This window comes from Lagenorhynchus albirostris, chromosome 3, assembly GCF_949774975.1.
Source record: "Lagenorhynchus albirostris chromosome 3, mLagAlb1.1, whole genome shotgun sequence".
In the NCBI taxonomy this organism is placed as follows: Eukaryota; Metazoa; Chordata; class Mammalia; order Artiodactyla; family Delphinidae; genus Lagenorhynchus; species Lagenorhynchus albirostris.
In genome coordinates this window covers 159358592-159384633 of record NC_083097.1, presented here as the reverse complement: position 1 = coordinate 159384633, position 26042 = coordinate 159358592, and the positions used below count along the sequence as shown (strand labels likewise).

The following is a 26042-nucleotide window of genomic DNA, read 5'->3' as shown; positions in this document are numbered from 1 at the left end:
GGATCACACCACTCCCCTCCCCATGGAGTGCCCTCCACCAAGTCCATTCTTCCCTTTGGCCTATGGACCCCTGAGTTTAAATCCTGGCTCACCCCTCCCTCCTCACTCTGTAGCCCCAGGCAGGTGGCTTGACTCCTCTGAGTCTCCCCATCCTACCCTACTCAGGTTCTGGTGAAGAGTCAGTGTGATAATTTACATTACATTGCCTATATACAGCAGGTGCTCAATCCATGTCCGCCGAAGACTGAATGGCCCTCCTCACCCATGTCACTTCCCCCACTGGACCATGACCCACAGCTCCGCTGGCCCCTAGTGGGTGCTCCAGCAAAACCAGCTGGAAGGAAGTCCTGACTCTCTGCTGCCTCCTGTAGGCCAGGGCTGGGCCATGCTCTCTGCAGGGCCCCTCAATCGGTGTCAGGTGGGACCGGCGCAGATGTCCTCAGGGAGGTGTCTCTGATTGAGTTCAGGCCCGGGAGACAACCTGCCTAGGATGGGGATGGGGATGGGCTCACCTTGACCCCCACATCTGGTCTGGAACCCCAGGGCCGGGTATCTACTCCCCATGTTGTGATTATGAGTGTCCCCCAGCCACGCACAACAGGCAGCAAGTGGGTGGGTCCTGCTTTATTTGGAACTGGCAAGGACCCCTCTCCTGGCTGCTCCGCACCCACCGGGAGCCTGGGGAGAGCCGGGGGTTGGGGGTGGCAGAGGACCAGAGGAAGCTCCAGGCTCTCCCAGCTCCAATCAGGGAGGAAGCCAGTGGTGGCCCGCCCCTGCCCTTGCCTGCCGTATGGCCCTGCCCTCTGCCCGGACAGTCTGGCGGGCCCCAGTCCAATCAGCCCAACTCGGTTTCAGCTCCTTGAACTCCAAGAGGCGCCACTGTACAGGGCTTCTTGGCTGGCGTGGAGGTGGCGGCCACACGATGGCCAAGATTGAGGAGTCTGGTGGCAGGCAGAGCCGTCACCCGCAGTCTGAAGGGGCCGTGGGTGGCCGCCGGTGTGGGGGACTCCGAGCCACCGGGTCCAGTGGGCCGGAGCCAGGCCGGGGAGGCAGGGGTGGTGGAGGCGGGCGTATGGCTTGGGCGATGAGGCCCGGCAGGGCCTGCAGGGAGACGCCCAATGCGTCCAGGCGGCTTTCAAGGGCAGCCAGGCGGGCCTCAAGCTCCTCGTGCTGGGCGTGCAGCTCGGACATGAGGTTGTACATGACATTCTGGGTCTGTCAGAGACAGGGAGGGTGGGAGAGAGGAGAGGCCAGGTGAGAGAGAGGGAGGGGTGGTTGCAGAGAGATGGCAGACCAGCCCCGGTTGGGTGGCGGCCCAAGTGAGGAGCAACTGTGAGCGCACCCCCAAACCAGCCAAAGGCATCTTGCTGGGCCCCAGGGAGCGGTGGGAGGATAGGCGAGGGGAGCGGAGACACAGGTCTTGAGTGCCAGGCTCGGAGCCAGCAGACCAGGGGAAGGTCAAGGGAGGTCTTGGGGCCCAGCGGATGTGACCAGAGTTGCCGTGAGGGGATGAACTAGCTGCATGGCCTGTAAAGCCAGAGGGTGGTCTTGGGTGATTCTGGACTGGTGTTGCTCCAGGCTGGGGACACGGTCGAGGGGGAGGAGGCTCGGTTGTGAACTATCCCCTGCTTTCCACATTCGACTGGGGAGGGGATAGAAGTCTGCGGGGGGGGAGAGGTGACCACCCCAAGAATCTGACCCTATCACAGACCGGGCAACACGACAGCCACAACAATTACATTACAGAAGGTCGTGGGGCATCCCTGCCATCTCGACTGCTCCCCACAACCCAGCAAGCAGGGGCTGGTTCTGCCACAGTCCAGATGGGCCCGGGAGTTGCAGTGGGTAGGCGGGACACGCAGAACAGCCCTAGTTGCAAATGCCGCTGTAACCACCAGGTGGCGCTAGATCACCGTTCCGAGTCTCAGCCCAGCTCCGCGCTGTCTAGACGCCCAGACAGACCGCAGCTCACCGCCCGTCCTGGGCCTCAGATGCGAGGGCTGAAGGGGCTGTGCCACACCCTACCCCACCCGAACCTCTCGATCTGTGGGAGGGAGGCAGGTCATCCACCCCACAGCTCCTTCTTTCCGCACTGTACTTGCAGCCTCTCCCTTCCGGTCCGAAAACCTTTACCTGAGCCCTGCCTTCCACCCTTTCCTGTTACTGGTAGGCCAACCCCATCCAAGGATGAACAAATGCCTCTGCCCGCTTCCCCCCACCCCACCCCCGTAGGGCTGCAGACCCTCACCCCAGCCCGCTTCAAGGGGTCACACAGTCCCCCGGAGCCAGAGAGTAACATCTGGAGGCATCCAGCCCTTGGATGGTTCTTTTTTGGCCCTCTCTGAGGTTTAAACTTTTATTAGAATATACATTTTGTTTTTGTTGGAGAGATACAAATTAAATCAGCAACCTTGGAAAGCATTAAAATTTAATATTGGAAAACATTTTAACCTCGTTAAATTAAAAAAAATTAGAAACCCTATAATCCAATCCAGTGAAAGGCTTATTTCGCAGCCTTCATTAAATGTATTTTGAGAAGAGTATACTGCTGTAATTAGAAGGTTTAACTAACTTTTATAAATTCACATTTTAATCATCTGTACTAATGAAGGAAGTGTGATATGGATAATCCAAACTATAATATCTAGTACCTGAATTTTTCAAAGGCATTCGATATGTATTTGGAGCTGTAATCTCATATGACATCAAATTAGTTGGCCAAGGATTTCTACATGCTCTTAGGATTATGTTCTTTCTACTACCGATTGAAGTATTTCTTCAGAGTTCTAGAATATGTTTTCTCCTCTGTAATGTTCCCTTTCAAATTAAGTTTATGTGGGTTAGTATTAAATTATTATTATTATTTTTATTTTTTGGCCACTCTGTGCAGCATGAGGGATCTCAGTTCCCCAACCAGGGATTGAACCCCTGCCCCCTGCAGTGGAAGCGCAGAGTCCTAACCACTGTACCTCCAGGGAAGTCCCCCGTTAGTATTTAATTAAATTGCATTGGAGCCAATTTGCAAAGTTCACACATGAACTATTTATGAAAGGGCAAAAGGGAGTTCAGAAGAGTGTGACAAATATTCTAAGAGCTTGCCCAACTGAAGTTGAGTCAGTTGACATATCTTCTAATGGATGAATAAAAAGCGGGAAATTGGATGGGACCTGACATTAGAACCAACAAATAGATCCATTTATAACACACACCGATCTTACAGAGCTCTTGCAATCAACTTTAATTTCCTGAAAGATGTTTAATTGCTATACAAATAAGCTTTCTCCTGATGCTATAATTTGAATTTATAACCCTAGCAAAAGAAATTTGTTTTTCTCTTAGATTTTAGAGCTTGTATGTAGATGACATTTCTAAATACGAAAGTACCACTTCACCAATTTAGCCCACTAATTACATATTCTTATTAAAACTTTTTATTAGCTATGAATTAAAAATATAAAATAGATGCCAAAAAAAAAAAAAGGCTGACAAAAATTGGGACTTCCCTGGTGGTCCAGTGGTCAAGACTCCACACTTTCACTGCAGGGGACGTGTGTTCGAACCCTGGTCAGGGAACTAAGATCCCACATGCCGCATGGCGTGGCCAAGAAATTAAAAAAAAAAAAAAAGGCTGATAAAACAGCCGCCAATGTTAAAAAGTAAAGATTTTACACACAGATGTAGATTTCTGGCATCACTCTAACAACTGGAGCCTCTGGTCACAGTGGACCCCTGCAGACAGGGCTCTTATTCCCTGGTGGCTGGTCCCTGCCTGCCCTGCATCACTTGCCTGGGTCACCTGTCTATACTATGGGCACCAGCCCTGTCCCTCCCTCCCTGGCAGGAGCTGGGCCTTGTCCTTTACAGAACATCCCTCATCCTCCTCTGAGGGCCTAACCAACTCCTTCTGGACCAGGGGGCTGCCCCACCTCACCCTGCCCTGCTCACCTTGGCCAGGTCTGCGAGCGTGTTGGTCTGGTCATTTAGCTTCCCTTGCTCAATCTTCACACTCCGGAGCCTGTGGGACAGGTGGGAAGGTGGGGTTGTGCAGAGGCTGCAGTGGGGTCAGGGTTCCTCCATGCACCCACCCCACCCAGAGTCACCTTGTGGGATATGCAGTGGGGGGTGAGGGGCAAGTTGGAGGTTAGCCCCCTTGCAGCCCGTTCCCTCCTGGCATGCAGGGGGCAGCAGGGCCTGGAGGGCGGTTTAGCTACCACCCACAGTGCCCACATGCACTAACCCCCAGGAAGAGACTTACTTCTGAGCTCTGGCAGGACCCAGCGGAGCAGGGAGAAACCACAAGGCAATTTTAATCTCAGCACACCTGGGCAGCCCATGCCCAACCCTCCCACGTGCGCCACCCCAGGGCCAGGCTAGGGGCCCTGGACGGCGGAGGGGCTGCTGCCCTTGCTCTAGGGAGAGGTCCAGCCTCTGAGGGGGTGGTACCAGCCCTCAGGGATGCATCCTCCCTCTGCCCCCTCCCTCCAGCAGTGCCTCACAGCAAATGCAGCTGCCTCCGGCCCTGCAGCCCCACTGTATGCCTGCCTGTGCCAAGCTCCTGGCCCTGGAGGGGACATTTAGTCCCGAAAACTATGCCCGTACCATTTCCCAAAGGGGAAGTCAAGGCTCAGAGGGGCAAAGCCGGTGCCCACTGGCATCCTAGCAGGATTTGCACCTGAGTCTGCCACTCAGCCTCTGAGACCTTGGCCCCCTGGACAGCTGCCTATGGGGCTGGTGGTGGGGGGGTGTTGTCCTCACCCCTTCTCTCCACCCCTTCTGTAGCTAAACCAGCCCAGGGAGACCTTTCCAGGTAGGACTCTCCTTTCCTCCTCACTAGTCCAAACTCAACCCTTGCACACCCACATGTGATAGATGCTCGGAGAGGCCCCTTGGGGCCCACCTATGCTGGGTGTTGCCAGGACCCCTGAGAGGACCCAGCCCTCGGTCTGGAGAAGTGGAGGTGGATACAGACACCCCTAGCCCTGGAAGTTGGCAGGGACTTGCTAAGGAGCCACTGACATGCCTGCCCTGGGCAAGTCATTCCTGGCGTCTCTGGAACCTTCCTGTTACAGGTTGAATGGTGTCCCCCCAGAAGATATATTGAAGTCCTAACCCCCAGAACCTCAGAACGTGACCTTCTTTGGAAATAGGGTCTTTCCAAATTTAACTAGGTTAAGATAACTGGTGTCCTTATAAAAAGGGGGAAATTTGGACAGACACATACAGAGGGAGGACAATGTGAAGATACAGGGAGAACATCATATGAAGATGGGGGACTGGAGCAATGCTTCTATAAGCCAAGGAGCATCTGAGGCTACCAAAAGCTAGGAGAGAGGCCTGGAACAGATCTTCCCCTGATGCCTTCAGAGGGAGAACGGCCCTGCCGACACCTTGATTTTGGACTTCTGGCCTCCAGAGCAGTGAGATCATAAATTCTGTTTTAAACCACCCAGTTTGTGGTACTTTTGTTAAAGTAGCCCTAGGAAATGTGTACGCTTCCCAAACCTATGCTGTGTTCCTCAGTTTGTCCTCTCCAAGACCACGGTTTCCTTTTCACTGGCTGCTCATACTGCATTCCCATCATGGGGACTCTCCAGCTCAAGAAGATGCCGTGGCTCCCTCACACCCGCAGGTGGTACCTCTGGTCTCCCTGGCACTGTGCTCATTCCCACCTCCCCGCCTTTGCCCAAACTGTGCACACTCCCTGGTATGCCTGCCCGCCTCTCGGTTTCCTACCCAAATCCCATCCACCCTTCAGGTCCTAGTTCAAACTTGCTTGATTTCATCAGCTGTTCTCATAAGGCCACTGTTTTTTTGGAAGTGTTCAGGGGGACCTAAGGGTGAGCGAGATAGTCCTTCCCCAGAACAAATGGACAAAGGTCACTCACAGAGCAGGTGCCTTCTCCACAGACCTAACTCTCCTCAATTCCTACCCTCCGACTTCTCCCAAAGAACCTTCTGGGACATCCCTTGGGGCAAGGTCCAGAGCAGAGCCATGTCTGTGTCCCCCATGCCTGGCACACCAGCTGGTGCAGGAAATGTTTGTGGAATGACCAAATGAACATATCGAGGGTGGTAATAACAACAACAACAACAGTTCCCATTTTCAGAAAATACTGTGTGACAGGCAGGTGCAGACAAATCATCTGGTCACCCCAATTGTTTGATCCACACTCTGTTCCTGGAGAAGAGGCATGTCACCACTGTCTCCACTTTACAGATAAGAAAACGAAGCTTGGACTACTGTAGTCACTTGCTTAGGCCCCACAGTTAGGTGGCAGAGACTAGATTGGGACCCAGTGGTCAGTAAACAACTGCTGAAGGGTCAACAGGGAGGGCCTTGGGGTCTTATGAGGAAATAGGACTAACACCTGGGCACAGTGAAGTCAAGCAGGTGGGGCACCAACTCCTCTCCCTGCTTCATAGGTGATAGGTGAAGCAGAGGTTGGGGGTACCATGTGTTACTGACTGCTTGCTCTATGCCAGGAACTATGCCAGGCATTTCTGCATATCACTGCATTTAGACCTCCCCACAGTCCCATGAAATAGGGACTGTTATCATGAGAAATTAATCCAATCATAACAGTAAACACGATAAATGTAAATGGACTAAACTCTCTAGCTAAAAGACAAGGATGCTAGGGGCTCAAGGAGATTTTAGAGTGATGAATCTGTTCATTATCTTGACTGTGAAGCTAGTTTCATGGATGTATACATATGTTAACACTGATCAAACTGTACACTCTAAATAGCTGCAGTTGACTGTATGTCGATTATACCTTAATAAAGCTGTTCTTTTAAAAGAGGCAAAATTATTAAAGAGGATTAAAAAATTAAAGTCAAGCTGACTGAGCTTCCTTTCCCATGGCCTGATCTCGCTATGGTCACACTCCATTACCCTCTTGTGCCCCAGGAGCTGACCGTCCCAGCCACACCCTGGGGTCTCCCCACAATAAGCTTCCTGGCTCTACCGCTCACACCAGGGTTCTCTGTGCTGCCTCTCATCTCTGTTCCCTATGGGTGACTTGGTTGACTTCCTGTTGTACTAGTTCAGACCCTAACATTGTTTGCCTCGCTTTCTGGTTCATCAGCCCCTGAGTCTGGCCTGAGAGTTCTTGGGGCAGGGATCCATCTGATTTTCCTAGGGAAGCCCAATTGTGAATGAGGTTTTCCAGGACGTAAGACCTGGGAATGCATGGGCCCATTCTGAAAAGTGCTTAAAAACACGTTGTTTTCTATTTTAAATCAGCTACTATGTGACTCAACTGTAATTTATATGTGAGTGCCCAATCCCACAGGATTTGGAACTGTTTAAATTCTAGACTGTGTACTGTCCCATACATCCTATATGTAGCTACTGAGCATTGAAATGTGGCTGGTCTGAATAAAAACGGGCTGTAAGTGTAAAATACATACCGGACTGCAAAGATTTAGTATAAAAAACTTTCTAAAATATCTAATTAATGATTTTTATATTAATCACATATTAAAATGATAACATTTTGGATATATCAGATTGAATAAATATATTAAAATTAATTTCAACTTTTAAATTATGTATGTGGTTCACATATTTCTTGTGGACAGTGATTGGCATACTATGGTCTATAGGCCAAATCTGGACAGCTGTTTGCTTTGGAAAATAAAGCTTTATCAGAGCATAATTACACCCATTCATCCTTGCTGTCTTCCTGCTACAACAGCAGAGTTGAGTAGTTGTGACAGAGACACTTTGGCCCACAAAGACTGAAATAATTAATATCTGGCCCTTTACAGAAAAAGTCTGCCAACTCTGGCTGCACACTGGACTCACCTGAGGAACTTAAACTTGAGCTCAGGCTGTATCCCAGACTCTACTGTAACTGGTGTTGGGTATGGCCTGTGGGATTTTATTTTATTTTTAAAAAATTTTCAGCCACGCTGTGTGGCTTCTGAGAACTTAGTTCCCCAACCAGGAATCAAACCAGCACCCTCAGCAGTGAAAGCATGGAGTCCTAACCACTGGACCACCAGGGAATTCCCAGCCTGTGGGATTTTAAAAAGCACCCCCACGTGACTCCAATGAGCAGCCAAGATGAGAACCACTTGATTAAATAATTCTCAGGAAAAAGGGACAACAGAGAAAATTAAGTAATCTCTAATTATCCCACATGAATCAGGCCACAGATTTAATTCTGAGCTTCCTGGAAGCCAAAGCAAAAAGGGGAAATTGCTTCAGTGTCCAAGGGGAGAGTCATTTTGGCTATTTCAGAGAATAAAATATGCTACCTGCCACTGTGTTGGGTGGTTTGCATGATTTATCAGAGGTGACTGTTCTGGACAAGTGCTGGGTCCATCACCTGCCTCCCTCCGACCAACCCACTATCCCACCCAGCACAGAAGCTGCAGGCCCCAACCCAACTGACCACCTGGCATGGGAATGGCCATGATGTGGCCATGACGAGCTGTCTGGCCTAGTCTGCAGCCTCCTCCCCGGGGGCCAGGGCTGCCTCCGTGCCAGGTGGACACAGAAATGCAAGTGGGAAAGGTGTTGGACTTACTGATGGATGGCTTGGAGGAACTTACGCTGGTGTTTCCGAACCCGGGCGTGGTCTGGCTTTTTCACCAGCCTGGTGTGTTTGTAGATGAGCCACGTCTCCCTGAGAACGTTAGCAGCGGCGTTTTTTACCTGAGGCCAGAGAAAGAACAGTTCCTTAGAGTAGCACAAAACTATGGAAGGCTCTGGAAACCTCCAGAAACTCCTGGAAATGCCCCTCTGGGGTCCTGGGACTGTAGGTCAGGACCATGTTTACACATCCACATCTGTGCTGTGTGTGTGCACGCGTGTGTCTGCCTAACACACATCACTCACCATGGGCTAGACCCTTTCTATACAACTTGCAAATGTTAACTCAGTGAATCGACACACGCCGGTATCTCTCTCATTTTGTACGTGAGGAAACAGAGGCACAGAGAAGCTGACCTGCTGAGTTCATCCGGCTTATAAATTGCATCTGGTTGCCTCACCATGAATCCCTGACTCTTGCTGAGGGGCCCGTGACTGGGCTGTGACTGGGCACAGAAGTGGACACCTGTGCACAGCTTAAGGGTGTTCACATGGTGGTACAGCCCAGGGCAGTCTGGGCACACGCAGGCAGCGCGGCATGACCCGTGGGCACGTGTGCAGAAGTAAGGTGAGGAGGGTCTGCCCTTGAGGACCAGAAGGCGAAGTGGCTGTGATGGGGCTGGCGTCCTTACCCGCTTGGTGAGCTGAGTGTCCATCATGAAGTTGTGCACGTGTTTCTCTGCCTTGGTGAGCTCCAGCTTCCGGGCCACCACGGCCACCACGAGCGCCGTGCAGCCAGCCCCCTGCATGAAGAGGGCGAGGGGGCATGTCAGGGTCCACCTCGTATGGGTTGCAAGTAGGATACCCTCCTTCCTCCAGGAAGCCCTCCTGGTTCCTCCCCCTCACATTTGCCCTCCAAACCTGCAGGGTTGGCAAATCCCATCTTCTGAGTTCACTGACTCCCAACCCCGCTAGCTTAATATCCATCAAACGTCCAGGGAGCCTGTGCCATAAATTAGTTCATTTGATCCCCAACAACCGCGGGAGGTAGGACCGCTCTTATCCCCATTGGGCAGAGGGGGAAAGTGAGGCTCGGAGATAAGAGAAAGCACAAGAAACAGGCAGGATCTGCACGTACATTTGGGGCTGAGGCCCACGGAGGTGGGAGGATTGGGAAGCATTTCCATCCAGGCTTTGGGGTCTGGATGATGGGGACAGAGACCCGGCTGACATGTTGCTGGCCAGTCATGGGGGCGGATTCTGCTGGTAGGGTCAGAAGGGTGGCGAGAAAGAAGGGTCAGGCCCGCTGCCTGCGGTGGGGCATTTGCAGGAGGAAAGAGGCAAAGTATTGGACCCAGGATGCGGGGAAGTAAAGGGAGGGGACACCTTCCCCGTGATGGGTACCCTGCTCTAGCAACCACCCTCCCCAGTATGTTCTGAATGGCAGCCAGTCCCCCGGCTAGGGAAAGAGGCCAGAGAGGACTTGCTTGTCCACTTGGGGGCCACTTGAGAGACAGAAGGGCAGGAGTGAGGACCCGAGGGGGAGGGCAAGGCTCAGAGGTAGGGGTGGGGGGCAGTGAAAAGGGATGCAGAAGGAGGGCGGGAAGGGGGACCTTCTGCCATTGAGAACCAGGAGACGGGGAGCCCAGGACATCCAGGTGTCATCAGCCCCAGGAGTGGTGTGGAGCAGGTGGCAGGGGCCAATGAGGGGGGCCAGAAGGTGGCTCCCCACCTGCGCTGGAGGCTGTCTTTGGCACCGCACCCACCTGCTGCTTCCTCCTGCAGCTACTGCATACAGGATGGAAGGAAGGAAGAGACCTGGGCTCAGCCTCTGAGGGCCAGGGGAGTGGCTAGTTTTTCTTCCGAATGGAAGGAAACATTTATGGGGAAGGGTGGGCACAAAGTCGCCCCCTGAGGAGACCCCATCATGCGTTCCTGGCCAGGACGAAGGTCTTGGGAAGACTCAGGAGTCTGTGTTCAAGAAAAGCCCTGTCAACTGGGGCAAAGAAACTTACTGGAAACCTCCATGTAGAACACTATGCCCCCAGGAAAAGGACCAGCCAATGACTCCGCACAATAGCATGGATGCCACGTCCGGCAAAAGACACTGAGTTCAGAGGCCATGCTGGGATGCCTTGAAGTTCAAGAATGAGCAAATGTGTGCTTTATAAGCTATTGGCCGGGGGTGAGTCCGTGGGGCAGAGACTGGGAGGGGACACACTTGGGCAAGGGTAGAAGAGGAGAGGTCTAACAGAAGAATTTGAAGGTGGCTTAAAAGACCAATGTGTGGGGAATTCCCTGGTGGTCCAGTGGTTAGGACTCTGCGCTGTCACTGCCGAGGGCCCGGGTTCGACCCTTGGTCAGGGAACTAAGATGCCACAAGCCATGCGGTGTGGCCAAAAAGAGAGAGAGAGAGAGAGAGAGAGAGAGAGAGAGAGAGAGAGAAAGACCAATGTGTGGCTTCGTGTGATACCTGGCTGTGTGGTGACAGAGAAAAGCAAAAAACATCCCTGGGTGTAAACATTCCTGCACGTGCCGGGGGCACGGGTCTGGAATGAGCCACAGGGTAAACATGGAACTAATTTTCTGGAAGGAGCCTCATCCCAGAGAAGAGAACCTGGCTTTTCTGTTTCGCTGCGGGTTTTCTGGGTTTAAAGCCATCATCTTATCTGAGAGCTCTTCTTTTTTCGTTTGTAAAGTTCATCTGCCGGGGATGGGGGTAGGGGGGTGGATTGTGGCCGATCTTTAGTTTTTTTCCCTTCCAATCTCACAAAATAGCGTAAGCAAACAGGCATAATGCCTTTTAACTGAGAGAGGGTCTAGGTCAGCTTGTCCAGGAGAAGCGAGGCCCCGGTGGGGGCCAGAGGAGGACGTGGACCCCCAGCTTGTGTCCAAAGAGGAGGGGACAAGAGGTGAAGAGGGGAGAGAGCCACGGGCCTCGGGAGATGGTGACAACAGGGTCAGTCTACATTCAGTGAAGGGGGCTGGGAGGAGCCAATGGAAAGACAGCGCTTCCCTCTGCAGGAGGAAAGGAAACCATGGTGGGGACGGCCTAGTACTTTTCTTTTTTTTTTTTTGCGGTACGTAGGCCTCTCACTGTTGCAGCCTCTCCCGTCGCGGAGCACAGGCTCCGGACGCGCAGGCTCAGCGGCCATGGCTCACGGGCCCAGCCGCTCCGCGGCATGCGGGATCCTCCCGGACCGGGGCACGAACCTGTGTCCCCTGCATGGGCAGGGGGACTCTCAACCACTGCGCCACCAGGGAAGCCCAGCATAGTACTTTTGCAAGAACAAAAGCATCTCTCTATGAAGAAAAGGAAGTGGCCTGGGGCAGACCCTGGGGGGAATCGGGTTGGTTGACTTCCTTTGGATTGTGGGTGTTCATTTATTTTTTTTCACAAATTGAAACCAAGCAGGGCCCTGTGGGGCTCCTGGGCAACAGAAGCCTTTGGAACAGTTGCTAATCAGGGAAGGGAGGGGAAGGGATGCAGAGACAAGGGAGGGGCAGCCAAGAAACCATAGTGCAGCCTTGGGGCAGGTCCTGGCTCCACCTTAAAGGATGCACAGAAGAGTATCTTTGAGCTCTTCTGCAGAACTAAGGCCCCCAGCAAACGGAAGATGAACTATTTGATGAAGCAGTCTTCATTCCAGAGAGAAGGTTGTAAGTTTGATAACCTCAAGAACCACAGAAGCTCATCAGGAGATCACCTCAGGTCAGATTAAAGGAATGCAGGCCCTGCACACACTCTGGGCCTTATCAGCAGCTCCGTCCATGAACCATCACATAAAACTCCTCACCAAATCCTCCCAGGTTGGGACACACAGTTTTGCGGGGCATGAGCCTGCTGTGTCCCCCTTTGCCTGGCAAAGCAATACAGCTCCTTTTTCCTACTTCACCCCAAACTCTGACTCCAGGATTTGATTCAGCACCAGTGCACAGAGGCTGAGTTTTCGGCATCAAGATGAACATGCTAGTTGGGGGCTGGGGAGAGAGGGGTTCCCTACTGTACGTCGAACAGTTCATAATTCAAAACACGGAAAAGCACTTGTGGAGATGCAAGAAACTTGGAGAGAAAGAAGGTTCCAGAAGGAAGGGATGGGCAGGGAACCTAATGATCAGATCAGGGTAAAGGGAAGGCACCAGACGCCAAAGTTTGCCCATACAAGCAGGTGGACTTGAGAAGTCTTTAGGGAAGAAGCGGTGCTGCCTGGGCCCACAGGAGTCACAAGAGATAAACCTTACACCCAGGGGCTCAGTGGGGTGCTCAGGACACCCCGGTAGTCAGGAAATGATGGAGAATTGGGCTGTGATGGCAGGGCTCAGAGGGCATTGACTGGGTATCCGAGGCATTCAGGACTCTAGGCATTTCCTATAAATGAACGGACTCAGTCCTTGCAACAGGCAGAGGGAGTGGCGGAAACAGAGGCACAGAAGCATCAAGCCTGTTGCCCTGGATCCAAGGGCTGTGAATTGAGCAGGCTGCGGAGCATAAAGGGGCAAAAATGACTCTTGGTTCAGAGTGGACCACAGCATCTGGACTGGAGAATACAGTGGAAGCTACCTATCTAGGGCTGGAAGAACCCAAGAGGAGATGTCCCCGGGAAGCCTGAGGGTGTCTTCTGTGTCCCATCAGAGGGAAGGAGCAGGGTGGCGGAGGGGTGGGCTGACACAGGGAGGATCTCTGAACAGGTCCACCTTGAGACGGCGTGGGCTCCCCATCAGTGGGCATGTGCAAGGGCCCTCGCCCTTACCATGATGCCAGTGAGCAGGCACACGCCCTTCCCGCAGTAAGTGTGGGGCACCATGTCGCCGTAGCCGATGGAGAGGAAGGTGATGGAGATGAGCCACATGGCCCCCAGGAAGTTGCTGGTCACTTCCTGCTTGTCGTGATACCTGGGGGTTGGGGGGAGCCAGGGAGGGCCCAGTCAATCCACACTGGTCCCTCTGCTTTCATCACACCCCCAGGAAGGCAGGGCCCTGGGTCTACCTGGCTGCATGGGGGCCTTGACTGCAGGGAGCTGATCACTCTGGAGGCTCAAAGTGTCCAGGGCACCACTATAGGGCAGGGTGGGGGGATGGTTAGTGCCAGGGGCAGCCCTGTGGTCCTCCTGAGGGTACCACAGGGCAGAGGGCAACCACTCCTTCCCAGCATCCCTTCCAACCTTCTTTCACCTGACCCCCAAGCTGCTGGTTATTGGGCAGAGAGGGGTCCACAGGTGGGTGACGCACATGAGCGTGCGCACATGAGGGGGCATGCACATGTGTTCACGCGTGTGCACACAATCCCCCTCCCAAAGACAGACACACAGACAGAGGTGAACACGGGTGGCCACGGGCACCAGAAGCGGCAGGAAGTAGAGGCGAGGATTCAGGTCAGACACTAGGAAGAACTTCCCCAGCCAGCAAGGTCCCAAGGAGGGAGGAGGACCCTACGGGGAGACAGGACCACACCCTGGGGCTTGGGAGTATTAGGAAAGTCAATCTGTGGAGGGCAGTTGCGCCAGCCTTGGGCCTGGGGCTCTCCTGGCAGTCAGGAGGGAAGGGGCAGCTTGCATGGCACTGGGGAGAGGCCTGGGACTCAACTTTTGTTATTCAGGGGGACAGACCCCAAGGTTTTGCAAGGACATGGTTTTGTCCCAATCCCAGGCTGTGTGGCCTGGGACCCTGGCCACACAGGCTATGAACTGTTTCTACCTATGGTTAGCCCAGGCTGGGGGACTAAGGGATTGGTTCTCTGGGTCTGGGGATGGCTCAAGGTTCTGCTCCAGCTCAGCCCCCTACCTGCAAAGCCCCTTCAGCTCTGGGAGGTCAGGAAGCCCTTTCCAGCTGACCCCCTCCTTCCTAGGCCGCAGGGGCAGGGCAGGGGGAGCTGGCGGATAGGGCTGTCCCAGGCAGATGGGGCTGGGGTCAGGGGCTCAAGATAAGGAGGAGATGGAAACCCAAAAGGTGGGAAGGAGGGTTGGAGGCCTTCCCAGCAGGTCTGGGCTTTGAGAGTCCCTGCCCCCCTGGAGGGTCGGGTGCCATTCCAGGCCCCTTCAGCCTGGACTTCCAGGCTGCTTGCTGGACAAGGGGGACCAGGGACTGAACCCCATCTTTCACGGAGGTATGTGAGCCCCAAGCGGCACCCGCTTCCCCCTCTCAGGAGACCAGGGCTCCACACCCAGGAGGCAGGAGGAGTGGGGGACCCATCAGCCATCGGGGGAGGCTCCAGGCCCAGCTGGAGCTACGGTGGGTGCTACAGGACCACCCAGGACCAGGGAGTGGGGGGCATGCAGGAGGTGGGGTGGGACAGAGCCACAGGGGTGGAGCGAGGCAGGCGAGAGGGCGTCAAGCGGTGTCAGAGGGCTCAGAATTTAGGATTGGCTGCCCCCCCGGGCCCTGCCCTATTCCCCACCCTTACCAGGCACCCCTGCAGTGACCCAGCCTGGACCCCAGGGATGCCCGATGCAAGGCACCTTCTCCCACTCCCCAGATCTCAGTCCTGAGGTCTGTGGGAACTGGCACGGGGGCACATTAGGGGTCCAAGGAGTCCCTGTGTGACCCTCAGACAGTAAACCTTGATGACAGGAAGAGCTAGGCCCTCACCCCCATCAGCCCGACATCAGGCTGAGGCAGGGGTCATGGAGGGGGCGCTTGAAGGGGTGAGGACTGGGGATCTGGGGGCAGGTCCAGCCCAGGAACCTCCCAGGAAGCCCAGTCCCAGCCCCAGCTAGGCACAAGGCAGGAGAGACCCCTTCCCAGACAAGGCACCCCCAGGCCCTGAGAGGTCCAGTGGGGCCCCTCCTTCTCCTGGAACCGCTGGGGGTTTCTGGAAACAATCAGGAACTAGGCCCTCAGGGATGTCCCTTCGCCCCTCAGAGCCTCAGTGTCCTCATATATAAGTCGGGTGGATGGCCCCGCACCTTCCAAGGCTGTTCAGAACAGACCCCTTACGGGGGTCTTAAAAGCTTGGATGGGTTTCTCGTTCACCCCAGACCCACTTAACTCTCCAAAGGAGCTGTCTGAACCCCTGGGGCCAGCTGCCCCGACAAGGCACCAGAGCTAAGTACGCTCTTCTCCCCCCTTCTCCCCGCCACTGCCCCGCCTTGGTGACAAGGACCCGAGGGATGCCGTGTGCACACAGCCCAAGAGCGGCCTGCCTCCCGCTATCCTGGGCTTGACCCCAGACCCACCTGCCTGGCAGCACTGGGACAGTCTCTCCGCGGGGCCCTGTGGGCTCGGGGCAGGGCCCAGCCACTTGCCTCACCTCCCCACTCCCTCCCCTGGTGGCAGCGGATCTTAAATTCCTGGCGGGCAGGGCAGCTGGCAGCTCTGCACACATAGCTCAGCTGAGGGTAGGACTCACATGTTTTCCCTACAGTCCGGCGGGGCGGGCAGAGGGGAGAAGGAGAGCAGGTTAAATTGTGGGGGGGACAGGTGGATGAGGGGAGGGCCCTGTTCCTGCTGCCTCCGCCACCCTGGGCCAGAGGTTGGGCCAGGGGAGGGGCCCCTGGGGGAGGGGGAGGAGGAAGAGGGATGGGGTCCTAGAGGGGTGTGGGGTAGGGGCTGGAGGGGAGTGGGGACACAGGGCTGGAGTCCCAGGGATGAGGGAGCTGCGCTTGAGGGACTGTCACTGCGGCCAGGAACTGGGTATGGGGGGGGCGGTCACCAGGGTCAGAATCATGGAGATGGAGTGATGGCTGGGGGGAGGCCTTGGATGTCTGAAGTCGTGGGTAGGCATGGGGTCCACCAGGGTCAGAAGTCAGGGGGACAGAGTGATGGCTGGGAGAGCCCTGGGGTCACTAAAGTCGTGGGTGGGCGTGAGGGTCAGTGGGATCAGGGGTCAGGGGCGCACCTCTCACAGACCCGCACGGTCCAGGCGGCGATGATCCAGGAGGAGATGCTGAAGACAAGGAGCACGGTGCCCGGGCAGATGGTCATGAGCGTCTTCATGACGAAGCGCGTGTTGAAGGTGATCTTGTTGAGGGCGCCGATGCTGCGGCTGGAGGCGTCCGTGAAGATCCTGCTGTGCAGCAACATGACGCGGCCCAGCAGGTAGAGACGCAGGAACATGGGCACAGACAGCAGCACGTCCACGTCGGCCTCGGCCGCTGCCGGCGCGTACGTGAAGGCTAGCCGCGCTGTCCACGTGAAGCGGTAGTGGCCGGGCACCGGGTGGATGGCACACACGGCCAGCTCCAGGGAGATGAGGAAGACGCGCTCGCACGTCATGGCGATGCGCCAGTCGTCTGCCCCGTTGTCCACCATGAACAGCTGCGGAGGTCAGGCGGGCGGGATGAGGTGGGCCTCGGACACGAGGCCAGGCCCCGGAGCAAGATCCCAGCCGAAAACCCCGTCGGCTTTCACAAGAAACACGGCCTCAAAAGCAAAACTCCCTAGTTCTCAGGGTCGGCCACAATTCAAGCTAAATGTGGCACAGATGTTTCCCCAAAAGTCAAACACAGAGTTACCAATGACCCGGCCATCTCATATAGGCGAGAGAGATGAAAATGGTCGTTCAAACATGTCCTTGTGTGCACGCAATCACAGCAGCACTGTTCACAGGCACCCAAAGTGGAAACAACCCAAGTGTCCATCAATGGATGAACGAATAAACAAAATGTGGTCCTTCCACACCATGCAACATTACTCAGCCATAAAGAGGAATGAAGCATTGACACATGCTACAATGTGGATGAACCTTGAACACATCAAGCTGAGTGAGAGAAGGCAGTCACAAAAGGCCACCACTCGGGGCCAACGAGGCAATGTTGCCACCACAGTGGGCCTCGAAGGTGGGGCGCTGAGCCAAGGAAGACCATACTCCAGCCTTCAAATCTAACGGCATTTGCCTGGCTAGGTCTGAGAGAAGTGTAGGACCTGCCACCCCTTTCTTCTTTCATATTTCTCCCTTCTGGAACGGGAATGTCTATCCTACGCTTATTCCACCATTGTATTTTGGAAGCACACAACTTGTCTAGTCACAGTTGGAGGCAAATTTTGTCTCAGGAGGAACAGTACCTCGAATCTCACCCATGTCTGATTTAGATGATATTTAAATGAGCCTTTGGACTTAGAGTTGATGCTGGAATGAGTTAAGACTTTGGGGGCTGTTGGGATGGGATGAGTGCATTTTGCATGGGAGAAGGACAAAGATTTGCAAGGTGGGCCAGAGGGTGGAGTGTTATGGACTGAACTTTGTCCCCTCAAAATTCATCCGTTGAAGCCCTAGCCCCCAGTATGACTGTATTTGGAAATAGGGCCTTTAAAGACATAATTAAGATTAAATGAGGTCATAGGAGTGGGGTCCCAATCCTACAGGACTGGTGTCATTTTATAAGAAGAGGAAGAGATACCAGGGATGTGTAAGCACAGAGCAAAGGCCATGTGAGGACACAATGAGAAGGTGGCCGTCTGCAAGCCAAGGAGAGAGCCTCAGGAGAAACCAACCCTGCCAGCACCTGATCTTGGACTTCCAGCCTCCAGAACTGTGAGAGAATACATTTCTGTTGTTTAAGCCACTCAGTTGTGGTGCTACAAACACACAGTGCTTCCTTCTTTTTTCATTTGGCTGAATAGTATTCCATTGTACGGATGGACCACATTCTGTTTATCCATCCATCAGTCAGTGGACATTTGGGTTGTTTCCACTTTTTGGCGATTGTGAATAATGCTGCTATGAACATACGTGTACAAGTTTTTGTGCGGATGTAGGTTGTTGTGTCTCTTGGGTGTGTAACTAGGAGGGGAATTGCTGGGTCATATGGTAACTCCGTGTTTATCTGTTGAAGGAACTGCCAGATTGTTGTCCACAGCTGTATCTTCAGAACTGCTTCCTTTAGTTCAGGGGTCACTGTCCCCCTCCCCCCAACCCCCAGCCAGATCAGGGACCCCTCCTGTGTGCCAGACCCTGGGTGTCCCCGACAGGTCTGCACACAGTGCAACGCAGGTAGGATTTTCCTACACCCATCTCCTGCCATACTGTGGCTCCTTGAGGTCAGGGGTCAAAGGCCAGACTCAAGAGCCACATCTGACACCTTTTGGTGTCCCCAGGCCTTGGTGCCAGCCTGCTGTGGCAACGCCTGCCTGACAAGCCCTGAACTGGGCTCTCCAGGAGCCTGACCAGGTTTTGATCAACCCCTGAAATAGGAGAATAAACTCTCTGGCACAAGATAAATCTTTCAAAAACAGGGTCCGATGGACTAGGGAAAGGAGCCTGGTGCTACAAACACTGGACCCCATGGCTGCAAAACCTCGGAAGACCCAGGGCTGTGAAAACAACCCACACGCACCAGAACCCCAGCCCACCTCCTGCTCCCCCAATGTTGGTGCTCTTTACCAAAGAATCAATGAAAATTAAAATGAAGATATGCATTCCAAGGAAATTTAGAGGGATCTAAACAGTGTGTCTCCACAGAAGTCCTTTTTTTTTTTTTTTTTTTTTTTTACTATTAAGAGGCTACTGATACTTTTATGCCTTAGAGGGCTGGGGTCCCAGGTGGGCTGGGGTCCCAGGTGGCTGGGGGGAGGGGAGCTACCCCAACCCCACTGGGCACTGACCTGGATCTCCCGGGCGTGGTAGAGGACGACCAGGCCCAGCAGGATGACGGTGGAGAGGCTGATGAGGCATTTGAGTGCAAATGAGTACAGGGACTCCTGGACAAAGAGAGAGGGCAGAACAGACACTGTCAAGGCAGGCAGCCCTCCTGACCCCCCACCTGGTCACTTCACTCAGAAAGTGAAGCTCCGGTCCTTACTCCTCAGGCCTGGGCTGAGAGCAAGGCGGGCCCAGCACTTCGGCTTATAAGGCCTGGCTTCACATGGGTACAGCATTCTACAGTTTACAAAAACTGACCTCATGCAGACGTAGCACTTCCCAGTTTACAGGCTGACATGGCTCTCATCTCCCTCTGTCCTCACATCCACTTGGGGACCCATGTAACCTGGTCCTGACCGCTCTTGAGAAAGGGAAAGCTCTTTCCCTGCTCCTCGTGCAGCCCTTCTCTGGGGCTCCCCCATCCCCCCGCTTGACCTTGGGAGGCAGCCCCATCCCCACCTTCACCCAAGGTGCAGCCCCTTGTTGCAGGGCAGAGGGAACGGGCTGGAGGCTTCTGGGCCCACCTGCAGCCTTCCTGCTGCCCCCACGGGGTGGACACAACAGGAGGCCCAGGGGCCCCCACCTTCCCACCTCCAGGGACCCCTCAGCATCCCCCACCCCCCTCTCCTAGGGCTGATGTGGCCCCCCACCCCGTGCCCAAGGGGTCTCAGGGAGCCCAGTGGGACCGGCAGGGCTTCCCTGGGGTGCCAGGGGGAAGGGCCACACCTACCTTGCTGTAGACCCCCCAGGACAGCTCCGTCTCCGTCACCATGACAACGATGCCGAACATGCCAAAGATGAGAGCGTAGTCACTGAGACGCTTCCGCTTCTCAAAGAGCGCCCGCCGGTGGCCCAGACGGTGGCCCACGCTGGGGGGCTTTCCCGAGCCCCTCTGCCTACCCGCCTCATCCTCCTCCTCATCTTCCTCTTCTTCCTGGTCCTGGGGCTGCCCCCGGGGGCTGCCGGGCTGGGCCGGCTCACTCTTGGCTACCACCACCTGGATGCCTGGGCCGTTTGGAGGCTGAGGCGGGTGGCCGGCCTCGGGGTCCGGAGGGTCTCGGCCCAGGGCACCCAGCCCGCCACCCAGTGGCCGTCCCCCGAAGCCATTGTGTCTGTGGCTGTTCATGACTATGTGGGTGCTGGGGTTGGGCTTGCTGCCGGCCGCCCGGGGCCCGGCATGGCTCAGCAACTGGGCTCCCGCGCTGACCTGCAGGGCATGGGGGACACGGTCGTGTCAGGGCCTCAGCAACGGACCAGAGGGCTACGGACCCCACCCCAGCACATTCTGAGGCTGGAGAGGCCAGGAACCGACTGCGGCTGACACGTGGATTGGCCACTCCAGAAACCTGCCTATGTCCCTCCTCTGCTCCAAGCCTCCCCATGGCTCTCCAGTGCCATTGTATAAAAACTCAACTTCTCACTGTGTCCAGGAGGCCTCTGTGGTCTGGCTCCCACCCACCTTATCCTTCTCACTTTCCCCAGAGTCACTCCCTTCCAGCCACGGTGGCCTACCCATTACCAGATCCCGGCAAGCCTGGTCCTGCCTCAGGGCCTTTGCACCTGCTGTGCCCTCTGCCTGGAACACCCTCCTACCAGACCTTTGCCCACTGACTTTTCTGTGTCTCCAGGTACCTAGAACAATGCCTAGCATTCAATAAACACTTCTGAATGCCTCAAGATGGAATCCGCTGGCTGGTTTGCCTGGGAGGACTAGAGGCCGCGTAAATGAGCAGCTGGGAGGTGGTTCCAATCCAGGCTTGTCTCCTTCTGACCTTCAGGCTCTTGGACAAGTTAATCTCGCTCTATTCCAGTTCCTCCCGTAGAGCCGTCCAAAGGCCTGAACACACTTACATAGTCACGGGATACGGCCGGGGGAAACTGGGGACCACGGCCATGGCTATGAGACTCTCAGCTCCCTCCTGCTTAGATGGGGGGAGGTCTGTGATCTCCAAACACATTCCAGGACCAAAACAGCAATCCAGGATTTAACTCTAAGATCCCAGAATTGATGCTACAGGGTCTTGGGAGACGTGCTTGGCCCGGTCCTGTGACCTCGGGCCAGACTCAGTTTCCCCACCAAGGAAACTGGCTACCAAGGAGGAGACTGTCTGATCTGCCCCCTGCTCCTGCACAGGGCAGTGTCCCCTGGCGTCACATGAAAGAGCAAGGACCTTGAAGACGATGACACGCACATGATGCGGCTGCCTGGAGTCCAATCTCCTGGGTCCCAACTTGCCAGATCCTCCCCTGCCACCCCAACCCCCAGCCCACTCTCTCACTCCCCACCCCTGCAGGCACCCCCTGCTGCCACCACAGCCTGCGTTTACTGAACACCTACTACACGCCAGGCTCTGTCCTTTGCACAGATTTTTCTCCTTAATCCTCACAACACCCCCAAGAAGAGGGTCCTGGGATTTGGCCAGTTGTACAGATGGGGAAACTGAGGTACCATGTGGTGAAGGGACCATCTCCTTACAAGGCAGATTCTGAACCAGGCTGCCTTGTGGGATTCTCCCAAGAAGCCACGCAGTGGTGGGCTGTGGGCCAAGTGTTGTCCCCTTGGAAAAGGCCAAGCTGGCATGTGCTGGGGGCCCAGGAAAGGGGGCTGCGTGCACAGAGAGGACACCTCCCTGGCCCTGAAGCCATGTTCCTGGGGGTGACAGGCTCAGAGAGTGTCACATCAGGACCTGCCAAGGTGAGCCATGTTGCCAGGCGGGACAGGGGTGACCTTGGCCAGGGCACTACCGCATGCATTGCAGAACCAGCTGTGCCTGTGTCCGTGCCCCGCCCCAGGCAGTATCTGTCCCACTCACTCCACGCCTCCAGACGAGGGCGCCAGCACACAGTAGGAACACAAGAAACATGAGTCTTAGAATGTGTCCCACTTCCATCCATGTCACCTGTGACTTGATGCGTCACAGTTTATAAGAGCTGGCCCCATGTGGTCCCAGGACATCACAGATTATATGGGCTCATCTCCTGCAGGGCCAGCACTTCACAGTTTATAAGGCTGACCTTGGCCCTGATCTCTCTCTTCGTTCTCACAAGCACTCAGGTGCCACTCTCCTCTGGGCTAGAGCCCCTGCTTGCCACCTGAAGGGCTGTCAGCTGCTAGGCAGGGCCAAGAGCTTGCCACCAGGACACACACAGTGGCCCCAGACCCTGCCCTCGCCCAAGACACAAGGAAACCTCAGGCACCCCTCCCATCTTCCCTCCTGAAGGTGCAGAAGGCTCCTGCCCAGGGCTTGGGGAGCAAAGGCAGGAGAGGTGGTGGCCTGGCAGTCAGGACCGGAAGCGGGTGGGAGCGGTGCAAACGACCTTCCAAAATGCACCGATGAAGATGCAATTTGGGGATGTGACTCAGCCGCCCAACACACAGGCCAAATTCGGCCGTGTTTCCGCCATGCTCCTCCTTGCCTGGCAGCCGTGTCCTAACGTGTCCTGGGCAGGGGGGGGTGGGGTAGGGCATGTGAACAGGCGGCAGGTGGCTTCTGGGAGGGCCTTCTTAGTGCCCATGTTGTTAATGCGGACCTATTGCTTATTGCGGGCCGAGACCTTGATGAGAATTACCACATTTAATCCCTATTGCCACTCAGCAAGGCAGGTGGCATTCTTACTCCCATTCTACAGAGGGGAGACAAGGCTCAGAGAGGTTCAGCACTTTGCCCAAGGTCACACAGCCAGGAAAGGCAGGGACTAAGTTGGTGCAGTCTGGGGGCAGTGGATGGCAGGATCTGCCTGGGTCCCTCTTGATGAGTGGCTGTTTGGAAAGGGAGCCAGCCTGGCCCTGTCCTTGAGGGGGCCACAGAGCTCAGAACACAGGCATGGTGACTGTTCCACCCCTCCCACGACCTCATAGGAAATGGAAGGACAGAGTGGCCTGCCTGCGATCCCACAGGAGAAGGGGGCAGCCCGTTTCTAAAGACTGGGTGGGACCCTAGGGCCCTGGGGACAAGAGACCCCACCCCTCCCCAGATTCACCTTCCCCTCCCTCAATGCAATCTGGGCCTAAAGCTGGGGTCCCCGGGACCCTCAGAGATTTCCCAAAGAACCAGAAGTCCCTGTGACACCCCAGCCAAGGTTTGGATGTCCATGAAAGGGTGTGTTTTTCTGGGTGAAGGCCCTGGGTTCTCCAAGGAGTTCCTCTAAAAAGCAACAAACATCCTATGGGCTGCATTTCGTTTTGAGGGTTCCTGGAATTCCCCAAATTGTCTGGGGCACAGGACCTCTGTTCCTTGAATTCTGGGGTGAGGGGATGAGCAAAACCCCGCCTTCGTGTCCCATCCCACGAGATGCTGTGGGAAACCTGTAGGCCAAGCAGGGCCGGGGGGACCCAGGAGGGCTCTTGAGGAGTGGGCGAAGGTGTGCAGACAGCAGGGAGCACGGAGGCCGACTCCTCCAAACTCTCCCACCCAACAGGAAGAGAAAGAAAATGGCCAGACCCGAAAGGCCCTCGAGTGAACTCTTTTACAAATGATGGGTTGATTGCAGAGGGACCTTTGGGTGTCCCAGCCAGGATGAAGTCACTGCCACTTCCTCATTTACCTCTTTAGTAAAGGGGCGTCTCGGTGCCATCCCAGCGGGGTCAGTGGCCACAATGGAGTGAGATCTCATGTGGAAAATGCTTAGCACTCAGCCATGGGTACGCCTGTTGTGGTGACACTACCGAACACTGTGATCTGTCCTTCAGAGCTGGACCAGGAGAACGTGACCCCTGCCCATCAGTCTCCAAGGCAGAGCCTCCTTGGGGCAAATGCCCACCCCATTGCTCCCAGGAATCATGGCCAGAGCAGCACATGGTAGAACCTTCCAGGATATGTGGGTGAATTGTGGGTTGTGTGTCCCTGCGGAGGGTGGGGTAGGACCCTCGGACACACCTCCACCAGCACTCTTGGGGCCACAGCTCTGCAGGGTGAACAGGATCTGTTCGTCCTTCCAACCCCATGGGCTGCCCGACAGTGGGTGCAGCAAGTCGTTGGCTGACTGCCCCATCCCTTAGGCATTCCCCCCATCACCACCCGTCAGGAACCTGCCAGCAGCCAACAGGGTGCAATTAGCCTGCCCTAGCCTGCTGTCCCCAGTGCCCTCCACTCTGATGCATCTCCATTAGCATCTCTGGCTCACCCCCAGCCTTCAGCACTCACATTTGTGGCCCCACCCTCCAGGACAGCCCAAGCAGTGCACTGTGCTGGGTACCCAACCTCTGTCCAGGGAGAGCTGGGGGACCCGGCTTTCCGACCCCTGCCGTGCTGCCCCTAATGGCTGGATACAGGGGCCAGTGGTGAGGGTCTCCTTCCTCCCATTACCATGTCAGTCCTGGGTCACTGCCTCCACCCCGAGAGCTCCCCCACCGTATCTATGGAGTTTAGAGACTCACTGCTCTGCCCCCGCCGAAGTGAACCCAGTACCCTCCCCCTCCAGGATGGGGGTCCGTGAATCTCTACTCACTCGGGCAGTGCACATACACACATTCCCCCCGTCGCCGTATCCCCTGGGTTGCGGACCCCACGGAAACCCTCCTAGCCCCTGCCCCAAACCGCATCTCACTCCGGGACATGCCGCCCTGGGTGCCCCTGCCCATCCCACTCAGTACCTGCGGGACTCGTCTTGGGCAGGCGGACGAGGCTGGAGGGGAGAGGGTCCCGCGCGGCCGCGGACCCCCAGGCAGGGGCCGGGGACGGGGTCGCGGGCGGGGCGGGCAGCAGCGGGCGGGCGCGAGGCCCCGGGGCGGTGGGGCCGGGGGCGGTGGCAGCGTGCGCATCCCCCGCCGCCCTGCCCACGGGCCCGGCCGGGGGTCGAGCGCCCGCCCGGGCAGGGAGAGGAGGGGGCGGTGCGACGCCGGCGGCGCAGCCGATTGGCCGATCCCGGGTTGGCACCGCCCCCGGCGACCCCGCAAGCCCCGCCTCTATTTAAAGATCCCTCATTTCCCCGCTTCCCCCTTCGCTCCCCAGCGAGCTGCTGCTCCTCAAACTCACCCTTGCCCCGCGCCGTGGAGAGGACCTTAGCGAAGCGAAAACTCCCGACCTCGACAGCCTTTGAGAACTAACCACTCCTTTTCCAAAATCAGGTCCCCAAACTCCAGCCACCTCTCAACATTTGCGCGCCTGGGCGCTGATCACACCACGCACTTGCTGAGGGGACAACTTTGCAAAGTGACTGGACATCTCCCTCCTGAAATGACCTCATCAAAGTCCTCTCCGTGTGGGGGAGTCTTGGGGTGGGAAGCAGGATGTTGGCAAGTAGAAGATGCCTCGGAGTTGGGTATGGGGGCTTCCAGGGGTGGAGGGGGGGTGCCTGCTGGGGCAAAGGTAATCTTCTTTGGAAGGAGAGAGCCCACTCAGACTTAGCCCCCTCCCCCAGTCCTAACTCCCCAAACCAATGCCAGGATGGCAGAACAGCAGGAGACTATTTTGGGGGTCCCGCAAATGGTGTCCCTTTCCCCTGGCACTGAGGATGGCCTTGGGCAACATTCATTCAATGTTAATGGCAGCTCAGAGGAGCCCTGGGGACTGGAAGGTGGAGAGCCCTTACCTCCTCCTTTTCCAGGCAGCCTCACTACCTCAGCCTCACCCTGTCCCCACCCTGTCACCTGGGTGACTGAGTCTGGCTCTGTCCTCCCCAGCCCAGGGGCTCTTGGGGGCAGCAGCTTCCCCCCATCTCTCTCCCAGCCCCCCATCTGTTTTATTCCTGGCCCTGAGCTTTGGACCAGGTCAGGGACATCTGATTGCTCATCACTGCCTGAGGGCAGCTGATCTGTTTTGTTTCTTCTGCGGTACCCAGAAAATAGCTGAGCTGAATGAATAAATGAGCGGACAGCTGCTTGGGCAGGGGGTAGTGTCCTGGGGCAGTGATGGTGGTGAGGCTGAGCACAGCCAGGTGATGGCCAGGGGTCAGCAGATGGGACTCCTGTTCCCTCCTCTCGAG

General features: G+C 55.9%; 1 protein-coding gene and 1 non-coding gene across 3 annotated transcripts; one reads left to right on the top strand and one right to left on the bottom strand.

Annotated features, from left to right (window-relative positions):
- Positions 1–609: 609 nt before the first annotated feature.
- Positions 610–24867, bottom strand: KCNN1 (potassium calcium-activated channel subfamily N member 1). Of its 2 annotated transcripts, none has more exons than XM_060146638.1 (9): positions 24712–24867; positions 19849–20325; positions 19082–19177; positions 16377–16795; positions 13294–13435; positions 9235–9345; positions 8538–8665; positions 3946–4015; positions 610–1215 (listed from the first exon to the last, which is right to left on the bottom strand). In XM_060146638.1, exons 2-9 carry the CDS (start codon positions 20242–20244, stop codon positions 961–963), a joined length of 1617 nt encoding a protein of 538 aa, XP_060002621.1. In that variant the 5' UTR covers positions 20245–20325; positions 24712–24867; the 3' UTR covers positions 610–960. The 2 variants fall into 2 exon arrangements, 1 of the variants encoding a protein (XP_060002621.1); XR_009539927.1 differs by having other exon boundaries at positions 1077–1215; positions 8563–8665; positions 24712–24844.
- TRNAD-GUC (transfer RNA aspartic acid (anticodon GUC)) lies at positions 10838–10910 on the top strand. The gene has a single exon. It is a non-coding gene; the product is annotated as a tRNA-Asp (tRNA).
- Positions 24868–26042: the final 1175 nt, after the last annotated feature.